Below are 25,423 nucleotides of genomic sequence, written 5' to 3'. Positions count from 1 at the left end.
AATAAATATATCTTTCAGCCCAATTAAGTGAAATTTTATATTATATAATAATATCTTCAAACAACGTGAATCAGAGGTTTAGAACTTTTTAAAAAAATCATCTTAAAAAAGACACATTTCAAACAGTTAGATTTTTATTCAGTGAAATATTTTTTTAACAAAATGTATATCTTAATATGAACCAAATGCAATCCTTAATCTAGTTGAAAAGATTAAAGGCTTTGTTTTTTTCTCTGAACCTCTCCTGCAGTTTTAACATCAAACTACACTGCGTTTAATAAAATAAATCTGAAACTTTACATTTAAATTCTTCCGTCTCACTAAAAAATAAAAATATTTACATTTGAACCTATTTGTTTTGCAGCACAGGACCCATCATTATGGGCTCGTAGGGTGTTGACGTAACGCTAAAAACAAATTGTGAAGAGCAACGAACTGAGCAATGAAGGATTAAAACTAACAAAATTTAAAAAGTCAAACTGACAAAACAAACACCAATATGAGAAAATGTTACTAAGCTGGTTAGTGTGAAAACAGATCTTCTGACCCATTGAACCATAATGAGAATACTGCAACAAATAGAAGATCACCAACACAACCCACATAAGCGAGGCAAGGAGGACTAGTCAAATTTTTGACTTCTGTCAAATATTCCTTAAAATTCCTTTAAAACAAATCAACATGAGATTTGCTGATGTGCATATATAGCCATTTAAGACACCAAAACATTTTTATCTGCAGAATGCCACGATTAAACAGAAATTTTGAATCGGATTAGAATTCAAATTCAATTCGGCCAAAAGCAGAGCCTCCCAACTTCACATCTCTTAAAATCCAATTAAACAGAACTTAACAGCGTGTGCTCTTTATGATACGAGACCCTTTGGACCTGGAGACTTCATTATACTTTCCTCTTGACGGGACTTTTACTAGATGGAAATACAGTCAGACATTGTAAGACAGACCGTATTCATTGGTGTGGTAGAAACGGAGACATGATTCACTGCAGTTTTTCTATTCATGCTTTTGTATGAACAGGTTTTGATAAAGCACACCTCAGGTCAAAAGAACATGTAACAAATACTGCTGGAAGTCCTTGAAAAAAAAAAAAAAAAAAAACCTCTCCCAAATGTTCCGCACATTCTCAAAGCAACAAACGCAACAGAAATATTGTGCAGCAATAAATCACACGAGTGTTGCTTTGATCTAGTGTGTCTGTGTGTGTGTTGTTAGATAATACGCAAGGGGGAGTGTGTTAGCCCATTTGGTTGCTACAAAATTATTAGTTCGCTTAGTAAATTCAGTCTAATCTTTATTTTTGTAAAAACGCAAAAACCTCAACGCTAAAAGAAATAAATCGCTAACGAAGCGCTCTTTAGCACAAAACTATTAAAGACACATTCGCTTTTTGTACCTTTATGAAACCTTTAAAGCAAAAGAAAAAAGAAAAAGATTCACACTCTCTTCGGCCCGCATAAGTTCACTCCACTCCACTCCTCAACCTCGTGTCCCTTCGCTCCAACTGTTGGACTGAAATTGATTCAAAGTTTAAGTGTTGATTCGAGACTCAGCGACAATAGGACAGGTGTCTGACAGTGCAAAGGTCACGCAGCAGCCGTCTGATTCGCTGTTTGAGCTCCGGGAGGCGCGACAAAGGATCAGGAGGCTCCAGTGCGCCTGTGTGGTCCGACCACGACTCCAGGACTAATGAAAGAGAGTAAGACTTATTTAATCATCTGAGGCGTCTTCACTTCCTACACAAAACTCCACAGAGACGTCTTATCTCCACAGCTGCCCGCTGTTTTTGTTTGCCACTAAAACAGAAGATCTAAGCAGAAGATTTAAAACACTAAGCTAGCAAAAGAGAGCACGTCATTTACTGCTTTTGGCAGTAGTTGATCAACAACTGCCGATGTAGAATCGGTGAATTTCTCTATGGACTTTGGTATGAGAAAGCTTTTGGTGTACATACTTGGTGCACAAATTAGCATGTGTGTGTGTGTGTATTACCGTCTAGCTCTTTCTCGATCACATCCATCCTGGTGCTGATCTGCTGGTGTAAAAACTCCACGTGTTCCAACAGGTTCAGCTGACACTCAGTCACAGGTGTGAGCGTTCCAGCGTGTGCGAGTTTCCTGAAGTCTGTGTGTGCGTGCACTCCTGACACAATGTTAACGCCGCTATGTTGTACGTCCGAGTCCGACGCCGCAGTTCTGTTGCCTGTAACGGTTGCTGCAGTCACCTGCTTGTCCTCATCCTTAATTCCCTGAGGCAAAACACAGACATCAAAGTTTTACCATTCAGAATTGAAAGGGAAAAAAAAACCTGACTTGGGTTAGACTTTTTTTTTAAATCCTCTGTGTATCTTCTTTTTCAATAAACGTGACTTGTCATTCAGTTCATTTTGTGAGTCAACAGTAAATACCATCTGCATGTCTAGTCAATCACGCTGACTAACCTTCTGCCCACCATCTTCCTTCCTCGCCTCTGATTTTTCCCATGATGCTTCGGGCTTCTGGTAGCAGTGCTCACTGCTGACATAGCTAACGGTGGGTTCTTCTGTCAATGTACAAGACGATAACCTCTGCCCCTCTTGCTGTTTCCACGGCAACCTCCACAGCATCAGATCAGGGTGAGAAGAGGAGCTGAAGAACACACATGAACCCATTCCAATTACAAAGGTGTGTGTGTGTGTGTGTGCATGTGACGTGAGTTGCGAGAGGTAAATGAACTCACTGTAAGAGACTAATCTTCAGCTGCAGTCCACTGAGGACCTGATTGAGACCATGCGTGTGAGCCATTAAACGTTTGGTGTGTGTGATCTTGGCGGAGTTGATCTCAGAGTAGTTTTCCCTTATGCACGACAGGCCAAACATGTGCCCGGAAATCAGCCAATCAGGCTCCGAGTGCAAGCGCTGGCTTCGCCTCCAACCTGAGGAAAGGAGACAAGATGTTCATCACTGAGAGGGAATTTAAACAGAGGTGCAGTAATGTGAAACAGAGCCCTGTCTGACCTGCTGCATGCCGGCAGTAATAACAGATGTAATGATGAGGAACGTTGTCTTCATATAAACCCATACAGGTGCCGTGCTGCCAACAAAGACAGGACTCGCACTGAGAACAAAGAGTAAAACAAGAGAAAGTCAGAGAGAGTCACTGATTATACTGGCTGGAAACACACGGACCGTAACTTTAATGTAGTTTAATTACTTCATTTTTTTGTTAATTCTCAACTATCTTTCAACAACATTTCAATTTTTAATAATTTTTAGTTGTCTTTTGATTATCATTTTGCTCACAGTCTTAAATAAATGACGCCTCAATAACGTTTATTTTTCCTCCCCATGATTTCATTTGTGGGTCTTACCTGGATCATGAAGTCGTTCTCTTCGTCGACTTCGCATACACACCTAACAACCTCGCACTCCTCTGTCTCCATAGCAACAGGCCAGGGGGGTGTGTCCTCACCACTCTCCGCTGTAAGTGTGGACCAATCACTGCCGTCGTCCGCTGAAACGTAGGTTTAGGAATTTCAGTTTTTTTAATTTTCACGTTTACAGAACAAAAAAAAAGAAAAAAAAAAAAAAGCTTTCATTCTGTGTGTTGAAACCTTGTGTGAACACATCGCTGTGCCCGGCTGTCAGCTTCAGTGTGAGGGCAGGTCGCTCTGACTTTTCATCATCACTGCTGCACAGTCCTGAGCAAAAGACAAGAGATGTGACATCACAGATGTTACGAGTCGATTTTCACAAGTTGTGTGACCGAAAGGCTGGACTTAAGTACTAATCAAAGAGGAGGAAAATACAGTAACGAGTCTATTTGGTTCTGGGTGTTATTAACTAATTGTAACATCTTTTACATGAGCCATTAAAGGGGTTGTTTTATGCAGAAATTAACTCAAGATTAGGGTGCACACATTTGCATCTCTGGAGTTTCTGCCTCTTCCGTCAGTGTAGGGTTTGACAACTAAGTCAATGCTGCCTCTTCCGTCAGTGTAGGGTTTGAGAACTAAGTTAATGTTTTTTTTAAACTGCCAAAATCTGGAAGTGTGTCTCAAAACAAGCCATTATGATTTTATCCAGACATGATGTACAGTAGAAAAGCATGTGGTTAAACAATCACACCCACAGTTTCCCATTAATTGCTCAGTCCGCCACCAGTCTCATTTAATCATAAATACAATAATAATAAAAATAAAATACTAGTAATGATAATAAACAGTTTCTCTCTCATTTCAGCCGTCAGCCCATCAACAGCTGTACTCAGTCTCAACATGTGCTACCAGTAGAACCTGTGCAATTTGCAACTCACAGCTGCTCATTTAACACATCGCTAAGCATAAGCAACAACATGCAAAAACCTGAGGCACTAGAAGTAGACATGTCATCTGTAACACACGTGGGAGACAGCCAGTGAGGTGGTACAACTTCTGCTAGTCTACATATCGTATTGTAACAGTCCTGACTGCATAAGCCTGCAAAAGCCTGAAACAAATAAAACGAGCATCAGCCTGAACAGAGCCATAGTCACTCGCTCGCTCACACACTCCATGTATCTCATTTGGCATTACACACGCACACCTACACACTCCATGTATCTCATTTGGCATTGCACACCTCAACAACAGAAGAACAACAGCATTTCAACTTTCTTCTGGTTCTGGACTGTGGCTCAAACGTATACATTTTTGACAGAAGTTTGTCGACTGGTGACCTCCCAGTTTGGCCAACCATACTCTATGGTCGGAGGTCTAAGAATTGCCCCTTGCGGACGACGTGGCTTATTACCATTTACAGGTAAAGTCACAGAAACCGGCCGTTTATAACAAGGCTGCAAAACAAGTGTGTAAAGAATCCATCTGCGCTCAAGTCTACAGTTTCTCCAACCAAAGCATGTTACTAAACTTTCATTTTGACATTAAGGAACCATATTAATTTGTGATATGGTGGCATAATATGTAGGGCTGTAATTTCACAGTCAATCTGGTCAATTTAAATGGTTGATACGTTTTGGCTTGACCAGAATGCTAATGCAGAAGTGCTAATGGACGGTTTTCAGAGCACACCTGTTTCAGAGGTAACTGTCTGTCTTCAAAACACATCCCTTGTTTAAACATTATTTTGGATTAGCCCAACCCACAGAAACAGATTGAAGTACTATGCTGAGATGGTTTGCTGAATATCCATCCATCCATCCATTTTCATCCGCTTATCCGTTACCGGGTCGCGGGGGCAGCAGTCACCACCCAAATCACACTGCACCGTACCAACCCCCCTGAACCTTCCTGTGGGTGGTGAGTCCACTGAAAGGCATCAACCGTCCTAACCGGGAGTCGAACTTGCCCAGGAGGTGAACCCTGGGGTTCCACACCAAAGACAGAGACATTGCCACTGGGCCAAAGCGCCATTGCTGAATATTGATTTCTTTTTTTTTTTTCATTTAATTAAGTTAGCAAGCAACAGTTTGCATATCACACCTCAAGCACAAACATGGCATACCACCTTAAATGTCAACAAAATAAACTAAAACTAGAACTGTGATTCTTACCTAACTGACTTTTCTTCTTCTTCTTTTTCTTCTTCTTCTTTTTCTTTAGTTTGACTCTCAAGAAGTTCTTTCTCTCCTTCCTGGTCTGTGTTGCAGGTCTGTCGCTGCTTCTTCCCTTCTTCAGCTCTGCTGACAGACACACACACACACACACACGCCGATAAACACACAGATAATGTCAAACCACTCTATCTTCTGGAAATCTGAATATATCCCAGTAGGAGCAGTAAGTGACATTTTGCAAAAAAGTCCCACGTCTGACCTGTTCCCACAGTGCTTTTCTCTGTGTCATTATGGTGACAGATGATATTGTGACTTTCAGTCTTCCTATCAGGCAAAAGGTCAACTCCCTCAGAAGACGAACGTTTCCTCCTGAAACGACACACAGAATTAGAGATAAACAAAAACACAGTGGAACCTCGAGATACGAGTCGAATCCGTTCCACAACAGCAACAGTCGTATCTCAGTCGAATGTTCCCTATTAACATATATAACTAAAATCCAATGAATTTGTTCCAGCCGCCATGAAATATACTATTAAATTAATTAAATTCCTCGCCATCTAAACATCCAAAACATAAATATAAACAATGTATTGATCATATGAAATAATAATAATTAAGAAAACATTTTAAATAATTGTTATAAAAATGGGTAAAATAACCAAGCGACAGACAGTGAGCGAGACAGCTCGATAGAGTGTCGGGCCACTAAACATAGAGAGAGAAAGAGAGAAAGAGAGAGAGAGAGAGAGAGAGAGAGAGAGAGAAAGGGAAAGAAAGAAATAAAGTGGCGGGTAAAATGACACGGCGAGGGACAATGAGTGCAACAGCGTTGAGTCGAAAAATGGAGATTGGTTGAGCACTCGAGTAATTCGATGTTTCCTCGAATGAAAATCTTGCAATAGTTGTAGTTGTAGTAGTCGACTCGTAATACGGAATACTCGTATTCGAGTAGTATCTCGAGCATCTTCAAAAAATTATTACATTTTGTGTGTGTGTATGTGTCCCTTGAATGTGTGAATGTGTGTGTCACCTACCTCACTGTGGATGCCACCTTCTCCTCTTCCCCTCCTCCTCCTCCTGCTCCTCCCTCCTCCATATGCTGGTCAGTGTGATAGTACTTGATATGGTAGTGGAGCAGACTGGCCTTCCTGAAGGACTTGACGCAGCCCTCAGCGGGACACTTGAAAGGGTTGTGGTCTAGTTCGATCGATAGGATGGGAGGGGGCTGGTTCTTTATCACTCTGTACACTGACGGGAACGGCAGGATGTCAGGGACGTACTGTGACCATCAGTCTCGTGCCACTGATTTAGCCAAACTTTAATATATTTTAAGGAAGCTCTATTTTTTTGGCAACTTGATCGTCTTGATCTTTCGGTTGCCGTATGGCAAATTTGTAAATCATTTTATTTGTGTGTGTGTGTGTGCACTCACGTGGCTCTCTGCTGAACTTGTGTGTGGTTGGAAGGTGAGCTTGTCGCTCCAAGAGGACATCTGAGTGACAGAGTATTGTGATGAGGTTCATGACACACTTTAGATGAAGACTTAACTGATCTTTTTTTTGTTTACCTTTATTGATGTGGGTGGGGCTGAAAGCAGCCAAGGCGAAGGGGTCTGGGGGCGTAACTGGAGAATTGTTTGAAGGACAGACTTTAGCTGGAAATAAAGCAGTTACCAAATGTCAATCTTAAAAACACTTATAACCAGGGCATTTACTTATGGAACACAAACATAGTAGAATGTTAATTTTTTTACGATAAAGATGGTGAGGAATCACAACAATGAGGTGTCAAATTTAAATTCAGAAGAATGTTAATTGCGTGTTGTTGTTGTTGTTGTTGTTGTCGTATTAATACATGAATTCATTACCCAGAGAATGATTTCACATGCAACGAAAATACCTTCCATTGCAAGTTTTTTTTCTCTTTGCCCACTAACACTGCATACTAGGGATGGGTTGGTTACAAACTAAAGCTCTCACTTTGAACAGAAGAGGGCTTCAGTTACCCACAGTGCATTGCGTGAAAGAGAGAAAAAAGTGAGATAAAATGGTGTTGAACACATCATGTGACTTACTCTCATCTGTTGTCCTTGTAGATGACGGACAGGCCTCTTCTTTCCCTGTTTCGTCTTCCTCCTTTATCCCTTCATCCTTTTTAGACGTTATCTGCTCCTCTCTTTCCTCCTCCTTTATCTCTTTCTCATCATTCTTTTCTTTGTCTTCTCCGTCTTCATCAGCCTCCTCCAGTTCCTCCTCATGCTCCTCCTCACTCTCTCCTTCCTCCCATCCCTCACTTCCCACCGCACTTTTCTCAGATTTACGTTTCTGTTTCCAAAAAAAAAAAAAAAAAAAGCAAACAGAACTTTGGTTACAATCAGAAATCTTTAAGGTTATTGGGACAATGCAATATCGAACTATGAAATTGGGGTGGATTTTCCTTACTAACCCTGTCATTCAGGTGAACAAATATTAAAAACAATAATGAAGAAATATGCGTATGCTATAAACAACAAAACAGCTAAATCTAAACTTAAAGCAGTCACATACATTTTATAGTATATAGCACTAGACCTCTAGCCAGTAGAAACGTGAGCCTCTGATGTTGAGACAATAGGAATGGATGACAAAAAACACAGACGTTGAAAGCATGAACATGGCTGATAATGAATGTTGGAAAAAATACATATATGAATGTAAGAAGATTACTGAAGACATTCTTGACAAAGCAAGATAAGATGAGTACTTCATACCTTCTGGATTGGTTTGACACCTGTGGGCTTCACAGTCCGAACAACACCGTCAAAGAATCTCACTGTGTATGAGTCTGAAAGCGAAAGGAGTGAAGACAGAAGTCACTCCTGGTTTGATGAAGGTTACGAAGCACCAACGAAACAAAAGTCAAAGCGTGTCTCACCATCTTTGTTGACTCTGAGTATTTTAGCTGGGTAAAAACGACAGTCTGTCCAACATGCCAGGACCCTGGTGCCTGAGACAAACCTCTAAGACAGAGACGAGGAGTCAAAAAACAAGCGGAATGACCACAAAGAAATAATGTTGCCTTGAATATAAAATCAAAACAGCTGAGGCTTTAAAACATTCGATCAATTCTATTGATAACTGGGGGCTGCATTGTAACTATTGTCTTGCTGATTTTTAGCTTTCTGCCTTCATAACTTAGGTTAAGGTTATTATTGCTTAAGGTTATTATTGCTATGTTTTTAACATATTTTGCATTTAATTTCTATTAGGAAATTTTAAATAATAGCTTGTTTTAGTGACTAGGCTTTTTACATATAACCTTTAGATAATTTTGTTTAGCAATCATGTACATGTTTCCTATATTTTCATAGCTACTGAAATGTTTATGAACCAATGGTACCGGTTGTGAGTGAGGTGGGTTTTGGCCCTGTCTCCGTAGACTGATGCGCTCGAGTGGTCGCAGGTAAGGTGAGTTCCAGTGGAACCACTCATTGTGTCGACGACTCCACCGACGAAAATGGATTAGGACCCGCTCTTTATCAAAGTCAATTTTCTCAATTGTAGCTGCATACCTGAAAGAGGGCAGACAATTCTCAATTATATTACAAAGTGGAGAACATCACACTGAGCGAAATGGGTGGAAAGGTTCATACCAGTTCTTCAGACGATCTCGAGCTTCCAGCTGTGCTCCCACCTCAAAGGTGATCCCTGCCCTGTCTGGAGGAGTCTTCATCTGCATACACACAGACAATGCAGTATGTATTCTGTAGTTTATGACTGTTATTATAATTCCTGTCACTAACCCATATTATATTGTGTTTACTATATATGACATAATTGACATTGTACACAACACGGTATGGCTGTTTAAAGTCTTAAACAATTCTCTTTTCTCACACTTGTATAGTTTTTTTTTTATTAAGTGTCATACATGTAGCTACACATTGTATTGCAACTCGCATTGTATTGCATTGGTATTACAATTGTTTGCTTTTCAACATTGTCAATGGACGCCTCTTCTGTCAGTTAAGAGAATAACAACAAACCAACCCCCGCCCCTTCAGGCCTACTAATGATACATGCTAATGCTAACTGTGTCAAACCACATAAATAAACATTCCAATTCCCGTTTAGTACTAACATAGTAGAAGTCCACTCAAGAAAAACGACTACTGACACTGAGCATTAAAAGTCTACATATTTTGACGGCACTGCTGTATTTCTTGTTACACTCAGAGACGAGTGAAAGCTGTTATGACTTACAGTACGTTAGCTGCTGTTTCTTTTCTCCATTCATTCCGATTAGAAAAGCTAACGCTAAGCTAACCATAGCCATGCCTCCTATTAATTCGCTAATCTTATAGACACCAACTTGGCTTGCATACGTTGTGTGTACACCTACTCAGAACACAGAGCTAACGTGGCTTGTGTTAGCAGTGGCTCCTATCTATTCACTTAGTACAGAGAAGCTAAGCGGCTAACGTTAGCTGTCTTCTCTCTATTCACTCAGAGCGGATACGTTGAAGTGGACAATCCTAGTCTCGGCTCAGCAGTTAGTGTTTACTTTTGAAGTTTGAACGTGTGATAATTGCACATACGAAAGGGAAGTGCGTATACGTTATTGTAAAGGTAAATATGGGACTAAAACCCGGTAAAATGTTTTATTTTACCTCTGCAGTAGCAGGAACAAAACGGTTCTCCCATCGTACTGACGTCGTCAAACCTGCGCATGCGCGAGCACACCAGCTGACAGTTTTAACATTATGGTTATAGACCACAAATCAGGATGAATGAAGTAAAGTAAAGTAAAGAAAAATGACCAAACATAAAACCAGAACAATAAAAAATTATAATGCTAAAGATAAATTAAAACAATTATGTGAAAATGTGTTCTTATTAGATTAAAGATTTATATTTACCTGTTTTCTAATAAACAGTAACCTACACACCCAGCACTAAAGATAATTACATTTTTAACAGAAATATACATTTAAATATGTGTAAATTAAAAACAAATCGAACTCATTAAACCAGCTTTGTTACTACAACTTTGATCCAGCTGAGTTTCTCAACCAAAGAACAATGTTACAAGTTTACAACAGTTGTACTTCTGCCCATAAATATTGCAATATTACTCTAACTCATGGTAAGTGCTAGATTATTGTAGAATCTTTATCTCAAAGTAAGAGACATTTTAGTTCAGTCACATCTAGAATCTTCTGGTTAACATAGCTGATACCTATTTATCTCAGCACACACATGTCCAAACTCCACCGTGGCATCGTTCCAAGACTTCATTAAAGGTAAACATTGCATCACTTGAGCAACAGACGAGATAGGCGATTATCTTCTCGTACACGCTTATCAAAGTCCTGCAGCCTCTGAGGAGCTTCTTCTCTGTGCCTGCAATAACAAAAATAAATATTAAAAAAAGTGAAATAAATTCACCCGTGATTTTTTCAAAATGGGAATTTACTGGGCTTGTCTTACATGTTGAGCCGTGTTTGGACCACATGGATCTTCAGGGTTTTGTCGCTGCAGAATTTGTGATACTCCTCCTCCTCCTGCGCACTTACTGTCAGCTGATTCTTCTGGTACCAATCCTGTTTTTGCTGCAGCTCCTTTTTCTCCTTTACGAAAACATGTCAATCATATTGTTAAAATGAAAGAGTCTGCGGCGAGGGATACAGACTATCACGGACTACAAACCTACACCACACACCTACGAGAGGTCAGCCTCAAAACTGTCTTTACTTCTTCGGCAATCTGAGAAAGGTCAGGGTCTCCCCCAACCCCCCATTATGTCCAAATTCTAGAGGCCATTTTGAGAGCCATAAAAATCTCCTCTGAGGTCTTCTAATAACTATACCTTTAACATCATTTGTCCAGTATATTAACACCTATCTCCAGTAGGTGATATGTGTTTGTTGATTAACAAGGTGCGTCCCTGCTCTGCCTTGACAGAGAGGGAACGGCAGGTTATCAAAGGGGATGCATTTTGCGAACAGGTTGGAGACCGTCCTCCCTAATCCTCCCTAAAATTACCTACTGACTATCTCTTATCAAAGGGGATGCATTTTGCGAACAAGTTGGAGACCGTCCTCCCTAATATCCCCTAAAATTACCTACTGATTATCTCTCCTTAACATACGTACTGTATGTCCAAACCATCTCAAACTCACCTCTCTAAAGTTATCTCCAAATCTGCTCCACCTTAACTGCCTAATCCTAATCCCGTCCATCCTGGTCACTCCCAGTGAAAATCTCAGCATCTTCATCTCTGTCACCTCCAAACTCAGCCTTTTATTCAGTCTATTAGACAGAGCCACTGTCTCGAAACCAAACATCATAGCAGGTCTCACTACTGACTTATAAAACTTCACCCCTGACACTGGTCTCCATCCGTTTCACTTCAAACTTCAAACCTCTCCTAGGTTTTCTACCACCTGCTCCCTACTCTCAGCACAGATGATAATGTCATCTGCAAACATCACGGTCCTTTGGGGCCCCCTGCCCTCACTTCTTTGTACTTGCCATAAATGTATTATTATTATCATAATTAATTCAAATTGTTGTGTGCCTTCCAGATGCTTTACCATATTTACTACCATCATTCGCCACATTAATCTGCAGTGTGCCTTAGGTTGCTGCACACTGTGTTTACCACCTTGTGTTGCTGTTTTTACTTTTGCTTGATGTTTAAAATTTTACATCATTTACATTTGTTGTTCTTCTTACACTTATAGCAAACCCAATTTAAATCCTCTGTATATTCTGTGCAAATGGCAGAATTTACATATGAACCGGATATTTGACTGTCCGGTTGGAAAATCTGTCTAACAGTGAGTAATTATTGTATTAATATGAATGTGCTGTACCTTTTCTAAACGCTCAAGGATCTGGGTTTCCTTCTCCGACAGTCTCTGCTTATATGAACTAATGCACTCCTGCCGGAGCCGCTTGGCTTCCTTGGCCCCCAGAGCCTTAGGGTTGTTGAGCCGGAACAGAACCGGAGCCAGGGTGTCTTCTTCCTTCCTCTGTAGCCAGCGCAGCTCCTCTGCGGCATGGTGCTCCTGCAGTCGCGGGGCAGAGTTCAGAGCAGGTTCGTTTGGAGTTCGGTCAGATAAAGCACAGATGTTGGTGTATTTTCTATGTCTTACCATTTCCTCTCTCTGTTTGCGAGCTCGGGCAGCTCCTGTAGTCACCCACGGTGAAAAGAAAAGATGAATGTCCTTCTCCTCTTCGGCTCTGGACAACACCATCTTCTTTACCTGTTAAAAATGTTGTCATAATGACAACCTGAAATTTTAAGATTTATATAGGGTTTTTTTCTTTAATACACATTTTAGCCATTGCAAAAAATAAATTAGGTTTTTTTCTTTAATACACATTTTAGCTAATGCAAAAAAAACACATTTTTAGAAATGATCTGTGTATCTGTTTTTCAGCTAGATGGTGCCATCTGAATACAGTCTGGGAAGTAAGCCGCAACCCAATAACCAGAGCATCATGTGACAGGTGTGATCAGTCTTCACCTCCTTCATTGACTCTTTTATCCGAATAAACAGTTGCTCCTCATCTGCAATCAGCGAAGCAATCTCCTGTTTAGACGGACTCCTGGGGCGCTGTCACACAGAAAACAGAAAAAGGAAACCAAAAACTAACTAAAACTTCATCAAAGGTAGGATAAAGTAACATTGTAACATTAGAAGTGGCGCTTTGGCCCAGAGGCAATGTCTCTGTCATTGGTGTGGAACCCCAGGGTTCACCTCCTGGGCAAGGTTGAATCCAGGTTAGGGCGGTTGGTACCTTCCAGTGGACTCACTACCCACAGGAAGGTTCAGGGGGGTTGGTACGGTGCAGTGTGATTTGGGTGGCGGTTAAGGAGACTGCTGCCCCCGTGACCCGGTAATGAATAAGCGGATGAAAATGGATGGATATATATTAGGGATTTCATGGATAAGCGGATGAAAATGGTTGGGTGGATGGATATATATCAGGGATGTCCGATATTAGCTTTTTGCCAATATCCAATATGCCGATATTGTCCAAACACATATTTCCGATTCCAATAAAAATTAAAATACTATTGAGTTGCTGGCACCAGCATTCTGCTTACAATCCCCTAATTAGTAAAATAGATTAAAAAAAGAGCTGCAATACTGCCATCTAGTGAGTAGAGGCTTGTTTATCATTCATGTGTTATGAAGAGATTAACAGTTAACAGGTATGGGAGGAGGAGTGAGGAGGCATAGTGGAAATGCATATGTGTGTGTGTGAGAGAGAATTTAATTACTACAACACAAATTTGGCTAAAATACCTTCAATTGGCTTAAAAAAATGTAATCCAAAGAAAAGGGAATGTGTACCTGTGGTTCAACCACCTTCCTCTGCCCTGCAGATTTGACGTAGACCATCTTTGACGGGATGATCCTGTTCCTCTGGAGGTGGAAGGTAACCTCCACACACCCTTCACTCGTGTTGAACACTCGCTCAGCCACGTCTTCATTGGCCAATTTGGACCTATTCCTGTTGAAACGCTCCACGACCTTTTTTGGTTTTGAACAAACATAAATGCAGTCACTGGAGACAAATCAGGAAATTTCACAAAATAATCACCGAGGCAGAAAATTATTAATAGAAATGACTTCTGAGGAGATATATATATATATATATATATTACAAGTCATGTAGCAAAATTCAATTTTTTAATTTTTATCATTGCAGGTACTGTTCAGTTGAACTTCCTGTTTGCCCTCCCGTCTCATTTGTAATATATGTGCTTATCCTATATCCCCGTTTACCCTCACTTAATGCATATCCTGATTTCCCGTTTACCTTCTGCAGGTAAATGTTGGGCTCAGCATTCTTGTTTTCAGAGAATTGTACATTTCGGCTGAAGACGGTGTGTCTGTAGCAAAGGAAGTCGCTTCGGTTCTGGAAGGTTTCTGTCATCTCTCCTGGTGACACCACCCTCTTTAGCATGTCATCCACTCGTGCTGATTCGCTGAACTCCATCTCATGGATCCCGTGAACAGCCAAGGCCTGATATCTGTGAACTTAAAACACACAAAACCTTAAATGTCAAATGTCATTCTTCACCAAAATAAACTAACTAGTCATAACTTTAGAACCAGCGAGAATTACGTTTGAGGTGAAAGCGCCGTCCGTGTTTGAAGACATCCGTAGTGAAACCGTCAACTTTGTCAATGGTCCTTTGCTCCAGGTGGTCCCGTCGATTCATGTACTGTTCAATCACCGTTGTGACATCAGTACCTTTAACACGCACACAGTTAAAAGGCAGAACCTTTTTACTCAACATCCACATGTTCACTTGTTCCTCACTTACATTTGGTATCGCTGTATTTGATGAGTCTAGTGACAAGTCCGTCTGTCCTTAGAAACTGAGCGTATCTCTGCAGCTTGGACTTCCTGTAATTAACGACCTTGTGTCCCCTGGGAAAACGTGTTTCCAGATCTGAAAGAGAAAAGATGCAGCAGAGAACCCACGGTCAAGATAGGAGGAAATGGATGCAGCTATACAGTTTACCACCAGAGGGCGCCTGTGAACGTTTAAAAAAACTATATAGTTCATGACAGTTGATTTCTGTTAGTTAATTTTTGGTAGTCTTAAAACTAAAAAAACAGAAAGTGAGGCCAGACGACTTTCATAAGGCCGGGTAATAACCAATCACTGGTAGTGATCAGTTACCGCAGCTGTTCAGCTGGGACACAGACAACAATCTCTGCTCTCTGCACAAAGCAGGTGTCGGTGATGACATCACTGCTGTAAACTGAATCAAGATCTGACCAAGATTCACTGAGACAGAAGCAAAAGAAGAGCAAAAATGATTATCCACCACAACTCAGGTGAGAGTCAGGTGAGCTTAGCACCGAGTGGTTCATTAGCACCAAGAGGTAAAGGTACAGAAACCACAGCAGGATACTAACTTTTTTTTCTAGACACAGAGGAACCATAATTTGATTAAACGTAACATTGTAGATCTCCTTTTCTACCGATCGCTACCAAAACAGGGGCTCCGTTCCTGTCCTAGCTAGCAACTGGTGGTCTCCATTCAAGAGTTCATCTATGTAGCTTTATTGTTAATCCTCCTCTTTTAAGTTATTTTGGATAAAAGCGTCTGCTAAATGCGCACAGTGGGGCCTTGAGATACGAGTTTAATCCGTTTAATAAACAGCACTCGTATCTCGATTCCATTTTCCCCATTAAAAATAACTAAAACCAATTCATTCATTCCAGACCCCTAGAAATACACTATTAATTATTATTATTATTATTATTAATTAAATTAACCCCCATCTAAACATCAAAAACATAGGTATAAAGAAACATACTGATAATATAATATAATAACAATGATAGATATAAAGAAATATATTGATAATACAATATAATAACAATTAAGAAAACATTTCATTGTTATTGATATAAAATGGGTAAAATAACCCAGCGAGCTCAGTTGAACACTTCTAACCCGATGTTTCCTCGTAACACAAAGAAAATCTAGCAAAGGTTGCTTACTCGTAACTTGGAAAATTACGTATTTCGGGAAGCTCATATCTCCAGGCCCCACTGTAAATGCAAATGAAATTGTCCTAATGGTCCAACCTAGGAGCATTTGAGAGTCAAGACAAACAAAAGGTGCCCAGCTGAAAACAACAAAATGGCTTCCGACCCAGGAAGCCATTTTCAATTGCAACTGGAACTCCTTAGCACGGCCCATGGCCATCACCCCCACCGCTGCATCAGCATCCCTTCAGCTTCCCAGCATACCTGATTTTAAGATGGTGATGATGCTGATCCAGGACTTTGGCATGATGAATGGCAGAGGCTCGTTCTCTTCCTCTTCCACCTCCGCCTCTATCTCTTCCTCCTTCAAATCCAACAACAGCTTAGTCAGAAGTTTCATTTATGGGCCACCCTGACTCTTTGTAGTGATGCTATGTTGCTTTTCTATACACTGGCTTTAGGATGTAAAACGTCCGTGTAACTACTCCGCGTTCCAGACTACAATTCCCAACTTTTCTATTGACTTTTTAGAAGTAAAGAAAGGTGTTTTTTTTAATGAACACACACCTCCATGTAATTGTAGTAAGGACTATCATCATCCTTCTCCGTGCTGGACATCAGCTGTACTTTGCTGATCGCTCCATGGACAACCGGCTCCCACAGATTTATGTCCTCCAAGTCATACACCATGTCCTACACACACAAACACATACACGGTAAAAGCAGAGTTACTTTTTTTTTGCCTCGATTTTCACTCTGACTGAGATCCTAACTGTAACTCCAGGCACTAGCAGTCTGAGTATAGCAGCCAACATCGTGTTCACAGTAACTCAAACTCTGTAACGGAGGTAGAGGTTGGACGACAATGGACTTACACTGCAACCCTGCCCGCAGTCCTGCATGTTGATGTAGCAGTTGTAGTTGTTCCACACACTTTCAATACCCAAGAAGCTGGGCGAGTTGGTTCTATAGCTCATCCCGGTCAGAGGGTCGATGAAAAAGTTCTGCTTGACCCCACGATATCCCGCTAACACCAGAACCCAGCAGTGAATCCGCAGAAGGTCCTCGGGTTCCTGCGTGCCACGCTGCTCAAGTAGAAAGAGGAATTGGAAGGAAGGGGGAAAAAAAATAGAACAAAAAATAGTCTATATGTTATCAGGTATCAGAGATGCTGGTCAAGTGATGCCTCCTGTGGGCAGTTTGTGTCACTGCAATAAATCTGAGTGATTGATAAAAAATACATTTTTAAAGAAAATAAAATTCATTAAAAAAATCTATTATACATTTTTAAAGAAAATAAAATTCATAAAAAAAAATCTATTAAATATCACATTTGCTCTTCAATGTGTGCAATAGATGCAATACATTTCTAGAGTCGACGAGGAATCGAGATTTTAGTAACGACCAAAATAGTTCATATACAAATTTTAAACTAAACAAATTTTCTCACTTTCTGGTTCCCAAAATGTTCTACCCCACCATTAATTTAAGTTGCGATAATACTTTAGGACTCTCTTCTGGCTCACTGTCTTCACTTCACAGGTTCCTGTAACTTCAGAACTACAGGACCTTCAGAGCCAGGCCTGACACCGCCGTCACTGCTAACGTTGTTGTTATTTCTCACTAATAAAGTCCAGACCTTAGCCCTAACGACGCAAAGCTGTAAATATATTACACTTCTTGTGTCAGTACCTCCTCAGCTTGCTGATTGTAATGTAACAGCTCTTCCTCTCCCATTTCCTCCTCTGCCTCCTTCTGCTCTTCTTCTTCCTCTGTCGTCTTCTCCTGCTGCTCCACAAACTGGCTCTCCTGCTGCCGTGGAGGTTTCACTGTGTATTTGCTTTGCGGGGCCTCTTCTTCTATCTGCAAACTCTGCTCATGAAAACAGATACATAGTTAGCTTTGGCAAAACATTTGTGTAAAATACATTTTGTTGTCCATATTTCACCAAAATAAACAAACTAAAAAATGCTGTTAAACGTGGTTACCTGCAACTTGGTGTACACCAGAGGGCAGTCTTTTAGGCTCTGGTCCAGCAGACACATCTGTCTTACAGCATAGCCGCTGACGCAGTACGCATCATAGTCAGAGCCCAGTAGCAAACAGCAGAGCACGGTGGGATATTCAAAACACGACGCTTTCTGAGTTTTTAACACAAAGGAGGGAGAGCGCAGTCGGGGAGGCTGTGACCAGAAAACAAAACATATAAAAATAAGTACAGCAAAATAAAGGCAACTTTGACAACACACTACCAAATGTTTATGACACTTGTTTATGACAAAACGTCTTTAGAAACCAGGCGTGTGTGTGTGCGTTCCAGACCAGGATGTGGGGTGGATCCAGAGGCTCCAGATTTATAAAATCTGCCACAAATGCAGCACAGCCCTCCCACATGTGGAGTTCGGGATGGTTTGTTGGTGCAGGTCGCAAAGTGGTGGACACAAACTTCTGTGTGTTGGACAAATAGATAGTGTTATAGCACACACACACAGATAATGATAGAAGTGAGAAGTGTGAGAAAGCATCACCTTGACACCACATTCGTTGACCGGGCAGAGCATCAGGGGTTTACGTTCAGGATACAGGTGAGAGTACTGACGACTGAAGTTGTCCACCATGGCCAACAGTTGCAACTCGTGAGTAGAGTTGGAATTATAAGAGGTTTCCCCCATGTTAAGGTTGAAGCTGAAAACAAGACAAGATCTGATGTTTGACCAATTACAGATTGAGCAACCTCAATATATAGCAAAACAGGTTTTTTATATATATATAAGTCCCACTTAGATACATGATCAATAGACATAAGGTACTATTTGAGCAACCTCAATATATAGCAAAACAAAGTACTACTCAAATATTCAAAAATGAAAATTACAAAACAAAGTAATCTATTACTCTATTAAGTGAGTGAAGAATACAACAATTTGTAGAAATAGCCAAACATTTACAAAAAATATAGATGTTAGCAAAGCTAGTGAGTAACGAGAAATGTTCCTTTTTGTGCGTGGGAATGCAGATTCTTAAATATTGCAGAGCGAAGACAAAAAAATCTGTTAAAAAAATAATATTTGATCTGATATTTCCCTTTTTATCAATGTGTCTGAGTGTGTGTATACATGTTTACTCACCGTCAATATTATAACGATATGATGATAAGTAAGCAAATGACTAATAATTGTAATTCAATGTTTTGCATTAATGCCTCAATCCCTCATTACCTCATATATATTTTAACATATAAGTCGCCATTATAAAACGCAACAAAAGTTTTCAAAACTATCAAAGATAAAAGGATTTGTCCTTTTATCTTGTAGTTTATTCTAGTTCCGAAAACTCTTTGGCCTTCACTTTCCACGATAGTTGCATCCATGGCAACAGCAACAACAGAGAAATGTGTTGCCTTCACTGACACTTAAACCGGCTCGTAAAATTGAATTATTGAAGTAATATCTTCGAATGTACGACAACAATGTGAAAATTAATACAAAATCCTGCATCCTGAAAATAGGACTAACCTTTTGTTTTTGTGCTGTTTTTCGTGACTTACATTGCACAGGGATAGCAAGGTTACCTGCAGGGCTAGCAGATGGTGGGATATAATTGAGGTTTAAGACGAGAAGACGAGAACCTTAATTTAAATACTGAATTAACTTTTACGTTTTTTTTTTTTAATAAGGCTGGCTGCGGTTTTCCAATATTTAAATACAGAAAAAAAAACGGTGAAAAAAGTACAAAATATCTAACGAAATTTTCCCAGGAACAGTGCTCCATTAGGCTGTTTGCTTATTTTATACTCTAAGGTATAGTCCATATAGTTATTCGAATTAAGCAAAACAAGTAAATCGCATAATTGTGCTTGTAAAAATGTGAACACGTATTGATAAAAAGACATAGTTTAAAAATATTAAACCACATTTCGTTATTATTAAAAATGTTTCCATACCAAGAAATGGGCAGCATAAATGAAGAAATAAATAAAAAACACATTAAATAAAGACGTTTTAAAGTATTGTTGTAGTTATTGACGTTAATGAAACATTCCCTCGTCACCTTTACGGTCAGCGCATGCGTCCTTTGTCTTTTTCCGGTTTCGCTCTTGTACTTCCTGTTTTCCCACAGTGGCAGCGCGTCTGTCAAGTCTTTCTTAAGTTTTACATTTTTACGTTTTCTCTTACCCTCAGCCTTTCTCTGTGTTTTATTCCTGTTCTTTCTTTGAGTGTGTGCTCGGCTCTGTTTTTCCCCCTCTGCTGTTTGTCTAATGCGCGTTCACGTCATTGTGCCTCCGCTCCTACTGTGGATTTTAAACAATGCTGCTGCTCAGCACTTCGCCGAGGAACAGATGGCTGCTGTCAGGTGAATATTTAATTGTGGATTTTTTATACTGAATAAAAAGAACGTAAACACCTTTTAGTCTTGCTAGTTTTTACTAGGTCTTAGCATAAAAATATAGACATTTAAAACACATTTATGCCAAGAATTGCGACACCATGCTTTTACAAATATTAGCAAAATTCAAACCAATTATTTGAAAAGTCCCTATTATTCAACACTAAATGTTTGTTATATAAGTTACGTTACTTTTAGCTAAAGGATAATTCAAATGAATACATCATTACTTGGTCTAAACTTTTATACGTGTTATTACTGCTCACTGGACGTTTTATAACATCTGCGTAGTGACACAAACGATTGTCTTGAAAATTTGGTGCTGACTTTTTCAGACAGCGCATCAAATCCATGTTCTACCACGCCTACGACAGTTACCTGAACAATGCCTTCCCCTATGACGAGCTCCGCCCCCTTACCTGTGATGGACAGGACACCTGGGGCAGGTAAAGTTTGCACTTAGTTTCATTTCCAAAATATTTTGTTATTTGCTTAAAAAAGAAAAGAAAATCTACTTATGTCTTTTTTTTTTAATTCACAGTTTCTCTCTCACTCTGATCGATGCACTTGACACATTACTGGTAAATATTAAAAGCCTCCTTAAAATCTTTGCAGGCAAGACACAAAGAACAAAAAAAAATTAATATATTTTTTTTAAATTTAATTAACTTACATTACCCTATTGCACGTTCATTTTCCAAAGGTTCTCGGAAATCGTACGGAATTTCAGAGAGTGGCCACACTCCTTCAGGAATCTGTGGACTTCGACATTGATGTCAACGCATCTGTGTTTGAGACCAACATCAGAGGTAAGGAAAAAGAACGGAGTCTGAGGTGTATAACATATAGTCAAAATATGGCAAAAATAGCTGAGACCGAGAGTAAACAAACACCCAAAGACTAAACAAGACCTAGATTGTCACATTCCGGTTAAATTGCTACGAAAAATATCCAAAGTGTTCCTAGGACATGTCTCACAGGAAAAAACCCAAATGTGTAGCACTTCGTTTTACTGTGTGTATGTGCATACTTGCTTGTGCAGTGGTGGGCGGTCTACTCTCAGCTCACATGTTGTCAGGCAAAGCCGGAATGGAGCTGGAACCAAACTGGCCATGTTCGGGACCTCTGCTGAGGATGGCTGAGGACTCGGCCAGAAAACTACTGCCTGGTAAGTTTCATCGCACAGATAGAACCGCACACATGCTGCGGTGAGATCAGATCACATGTCCAACTGTCCTCTAGCGTTTCAGACTCCCACCGGAATGCCGTATGGGACAGTGAACCGGGTCAGTCCGACAGAGACACCCGTCACCTGCACTGCCGGCGTGGGAACCTTCATCCTGGAGTTTGCGACACTCAGTCGTCTGACGGGGGACACTGTGTTTGAGGAAGTAGCCCGCAAAGCATTGAGGTCACTGTGGAAGACCAGATCTGACATTGGACTGGTAACGCAAAAATAACTTTTAAGGGGGGGGCATGTTGTTAAAATTGACTTTCTCAAGGTTTGGAGACACATTTTAGCGTCTCTGCAATGTCTGCTTACTGAAGTGCAGTTTGTAAAATTAGGAAAAAATGTTTTTTAATCTGCTAAAATATAGAGGAAATACGATCAGAGGAAAAGCACTCTATTACGATTTTTCCACTTGCTGAAAGGCAGATTTTTTAAAATGTTACTTAACAAAAATATTTAACTAATTAAAATAAAAAAAAACATTATAATATCATGTAAAAAATATTAGCAATTACTATACTAACATTTATTCAGAGAGTTAAAATTAGGGATGGGCCTTATTGAGTTAACGGATAAATTACGAAATGCTGACAATTATCGCACATAAACACAGGTATTTTTCCATTTTGTTTTTTTGAAAGTTCAACAGTGTTTTGAACTGTGCCTTGAGGTATAACAACAAACGGCTAGTAGCTATTCCCGGACAACATGCTTGTCCATCGGTGTGCGATTTGCAGAACACACGTCTCTCTTTTACATGGACCGATGTGGAGTTTTGTTTTGTTTATTTCACTCTAAAAATATTTATCTAAAGAACTTTTTTTCAATAATATGTGGATATATCACGAATCGTCGGCTTTTCCAGGTTGGAAACCACATTGACATCGTGACCCAGAAGTGGGTTGCTCAGGACGCTGGGATAGGAGCAGGCGTGGACTCCTACTTTGAATATCTAGTGAAAGGCGCCATCATGCTGCAGGATGAAGAACTGCTGCAAATGTTCTTGGGTATTTACTAAATGTTACTCATTAGCTGCACTTCAGACAAAGTCTGAAATGTCCCACTTGTGTCAGCGTGTTGTCTCTGTAATCTTCAGAGTACGACAGGGCCATTCAGAACTACACCCACTTCGACGACTGGTATTTGTGGGTCCAGATGCACAAAGGAACTGTCACCATGCCGGTGTTCCAGTCTTTGGAGGCATTCTGGCCCGGTTTGCAGGTACCACATCAGCCCATGTGACCCACATTTATGGTTATACAGTATTACATCGTTATTTCAAATGTCATATATGTAGGTGCTGAAATCTACATATCTTGATTTTAAAAAAAAAATCCTACCTGCTGTTGCATTACAGTCGCTATTGGGTAACCTGGACAGTGCTGTCAGAACTTTCCAGAACTATTACTCAGTTTGGAGACAGTTTGGAGGTCTGCCCGAGTTCTACAGTATTCCTCAGGGTACAACTGTGGACAAGAGAGAGGGATACCCATTGAGACCTGGTGAGTCCTTCAGCCAATCAGACAAGCTGAAACAAAATGACCTTGTTTTGTTTGAGGTGAGTCCTTCAGCCAATCAGACAAGCCGAAACAAAATGACCTTAGGTTTTGTACATTGTACATTCTAAACATAATGCAGTTATTGTTCAAGTTGAGTTTTTCTTTAACAGAAAAAAATGTCAGAGACGTTAAATGTTAATTATAAAAAGAGATCAGAGATCAACCTGAAAAACAAATTGTTGAAGGATCTGTATTGTTTCCCTTTTCAGAGCTAATTGAAAGTGCCATGTACCTGTTTCGAGCGACAGGTGACCACACCTACCTCCAACTGGGCCTCGATGCTCTGGAGTCCATTGAGAAAATAGCCAAGACGCCATGTGGATACGCAAGTGTGAGTCAGTCTGGAAATGAACACTGTCAAAGAAAGACATGAAATGGTTAACCTTAAATTTTTCACTGCAAATGATTAAAAAAAAAAAAAAAAACGCCAGAGCTTATTTAAACATCTTTACATGCTGTAGTGCAATTTTTTTCTTTTAATTTGGCATGTATCTAGGGTTGGTAAATATCGGAATCGCTAAAAAGTGCAATAACACACATATCAGTTTTTTACATGGTAGGAAAATAATTGACTTGTACGTTCAGCTATGGAGTATGATATTATACTGATACTTATTTTTATTGTTTATGTCTAGAATAAAAACATAAAATACAAGCAATACAAGCAAGTCGTCAAGTCAATTCACAAGTAGCGATGTCCAATATTTTTTTTGCCGATATCGTCCAAAGACTTAAATTCTGATTCCGATATCAACCGATACAGTGGGGCAGTGGCGGCGATGGTTAAAGAAGTTAAGTGCCGTCTGCTCACTAAGGTGATGGGTAAAGCATTCTGCATACAATCTGCAATGCTGCCATCTAGTGACTTTCACTTTCATAGACATCAGTTTTCCCCCAAAACTATTTTTAGGGTACACACATCTTTTGGCGAAACCCAGGCATTATGTTATCGGGTTTTCATTATCGGAGGAAAAGCCAGTAACGATTCTTACAGATATTATACAATTACGCTAATATCAGGCTGATAATATTGGTCGGCCGATATTATCGGAAATCCCTAGTCACGAGTCATCAAAACAGCAACTCCAGTCGACACTAGTCTCAATGACTCGAGTCTCCATATCTGCGCCAAGAAAGAAGGTTAGGGAAATTACTAAGAGTTTGCCCAGACATGTCCAGACACGTTAGCAAAAATGACATTAGCCCAGATATAACTAATGGTTAGGTCAAACTAATCTAAAAGCAACAAAGCAAATTGCTTAACAAATATATAGGCCAAAAGTCACTCCATAAATATCTAGGAATAACAAAACGATTCTACAATCTGTTCTTGTCAGGTCAAAGATCTGCGGGACCATCAGCTGGACAACAGGATGGAGTCCTTCTTCCTGGCAGAAACCATAAAGTACCTTTACCTGCTCTTTGATCCCACCCACTTCCTGCACGGCCATGATTCCGATGGAAACGTGTCCTGGGAGGAGGGCGGTGAAGGTGGTCAGTGTGTTCTGGGTGCCGGCGGTTACATCTTCAACACGGAGGCTCATCCTCTGGACCCAGCTGCTCTTTACTGCTGCAGCCGACACACTCAGGACCGACGTGAGCTCCGTGACATCCTGCTCGACCTGTCGCAAGATGGACGTCCATCCAAGTCTGCAAACAGAGACACTGAGACACAGCCCACAGGCCGATCAGGAAGAATGGGTTCGAAAGCTGGCGAGAAGAAGAGGGTTCTGCTCTCGTGTCCCGTTCAGCCGTTCAGTGCTCGACTTGCCATCCTGGGACAGGTGTTCAGTGATAACACGTGATGATATCTCTGCCAATCACACCGGGGGGTTTAAAGGCTTATGACTCAAGTCACAGCTGAGCAGGGTTTCAGACTCAATTAAAGTGCTGTTAAATTATTTCTATTTATTAAAAAGGCCACAGTGGCCACACCTAGGTTTTGTGGCAGCGTCAGCAGTCTTGTGCTGAATATATGCGGTATAGAAATGGCACGTTGTCTCTGTTTATGACCAGCACTGTGATTGGTCGACATGTCTTGAACCATAGTCTCGAGAAGAAACGGTAGTCTTAATTGATTAATCCTCGGATTACTTACATTTTCTAGTTCAGTTATTAGAACGTTGGTCACAAAAATATAATTCCCACAAAGGAAATGTTACTTGTGCTCAAGGACTGTGATAAA

General features: G+C 40.3%; 3 protein-coding genes across 17 annotated transcripts in view; 1 reads left to right on the top strand and 2 right to left on the bottom strand.

Annotated features, from left to right (window-relative positions):
• The window catches only part of LOC103384445 (protein NDRG3-like), a 22,306-nt gene extending 11,409 nt beyond the window's left edge, over positions 1-10,897 (bottom strand). The window contains exons 1-17 of one of the 6 annotated variants that reach the window (XM_017035876.2): positions 10,771-10,897; positions 9,185-9,264; positions 8,932-9,103; positions 8,467-8,551; positions 8,303-8,376; positions 7,628-7,877; positions 7,121-7,207; positions 6,986-7,045; positions 6,588-6,801; positions 5,810-5,919; positions 5,548-5,676; positions 3,611-3,697; positions 3,368-3,510; positions 3,015-3,114; positions 2,737-2,932; positions 2,459-2,645; positions 2,011-2,266 (exon numbers count right to left, since the gene is read on the bottom strand). In XM_017035876.2, the coding sequence (XP_016891365.1) occupies positions 2,011-2,266; positions 2,459-2,645; positions 2,737-2,932; positions 3,015-3,114; positions 3,368-3,510; positions 3,611-3,697; positions 5,548-5,676; positions 5,810-5,919; positions 6,588-6,801; positions 6,986-7,045; positions 7,121-7,207; positions 7,628-7,877; positions 8,303-8,376; positions 8,467-8,551; positions 8,932-9,103; positions 9,185-9,264 (2,230 nt within the window). In that variant the 5' untranslated portion in view covers positions 10,771-10,897. Of the gene's footprint in view, positions 1-2,010; positions 2,267-2,458; positions 2,646-2,736; positions 2,933-3,014; positions 3,115-3,367; positions 3,511-3,610; positions 3,698-5,547; positions 5,677-5,809; positions 5,920-6,587; positions 6,802-6,985; positions 7,046-7,120; positions 7,208-7,627; positions 7,878-8,302; positions 8,377-8,466; positions 8,552-8,931; positions 9,104-9,184; positions 9,271-9,794; positions 10,163-10,201; positions 10,341-10,770 lie in introns of those variants that run through there. The other 5 variants (XM_017035873.2, XM_017035875.2, XM_017035871.2 and 2 more) reach the window with 5 other exon arrangements.
• ccdc135 (coiled-coil domain containing 135) lies at positions 10,422-24,795 on the bottom strand. Of its 10 annotated transcripts, none has more exons than XM_025059653.1 (20): positions 24,654-24,795; positions 23,501-23,579; positions 23,020-23,145; positions 21,122-21,233; positions 18,591-18,747; positions 18,385-18,510; positions 18,051-18,245; positions 17,755-17,934; positions 16,938-17,147; positions 16,630-16,755; positions 16,327-16,426; positions 14,881-15,009; positions 14,679-14,807; positions 14,370-14,590; positions 13,901-14,080; positions 13,067-13,156; positions 12,692-12,802; positions 12,410-12,604; positions 11,022-11,161; positions 10,422-10,934 (listed from the first exon to the last, which is right to left on the bottom strand). In XM_025059653.1, exons 5-20 carry the CDS (start codon positions 18,732-18,734, stop codon positions 10,847-10,849), a joined length of 2,364 nt encoding a protein of 787 aa, XP_024915421.1. In that variant the 5' UTR covers positions 18,735-18,747; positions 21,122-21,233; positions 23,020-23,145; positions 23,501-23,579; positions 24,654-24,795; the 3' UTR covers positions 10,422-10,846. The 10 variants fall into 10 exon arrangements, with proteins under 10 accessions (XP_024915421.1, XP_024915423.1, XP_024915422.1 ...); XM_025059655.1 differs by having other exon boundaries at positions 21,127-21,233; XM_025059654.1 differs by having other exon boundaries at positions 23,501-23,592; positions 24,654-24,791.
• edem2 (ER degradation enhancer, mannosidase alpha-like 2) lies at positions 20,280-25,423 on the top strand. Its single transcript, XM_017035883.2, has 11 exons — positions 20,280-20,415; positions 20,784-20,894; positions 20,990-21,029; positions 21,152-21,257; positions 21,491-21,616; positions 21,691-21,893; positions 22,545-22,686; positions 22,776-22,900; positions 23,037-23,181; positions 23,448-23,569; positions 24,576-25,423. Exons 1-11 carry the CDS (start codon positions 20,321-20,323, stop codon positions 25,041-25,043), a joined length of 1,683 nt encoding a protein of 560 aa, XP_016891372.1. The 5' UTR covers positions 20,280-20,320; the 3' UTR covers positions 25,044-25,423.

Source organism: Cynoglossus semilaevis, chromosome 10 (genome assembly GCF_000523025.1).
Source record: "Cynoglossus semilaevis isolate Cse_v1.0 chromosome 10, Cse_v1.0, whole genome shotgun sequence".
Taxonomy (NCBI): Eukaryota; Metazoa; Chordata; class Actinopteri; order Pleuronectiformes; family Cynoglossidae; genus Cynoglossus; species Cynoglossus semilaevis.
This window is presented reverse-complemented; position numbering and strand designations above follow the sequence as displayed.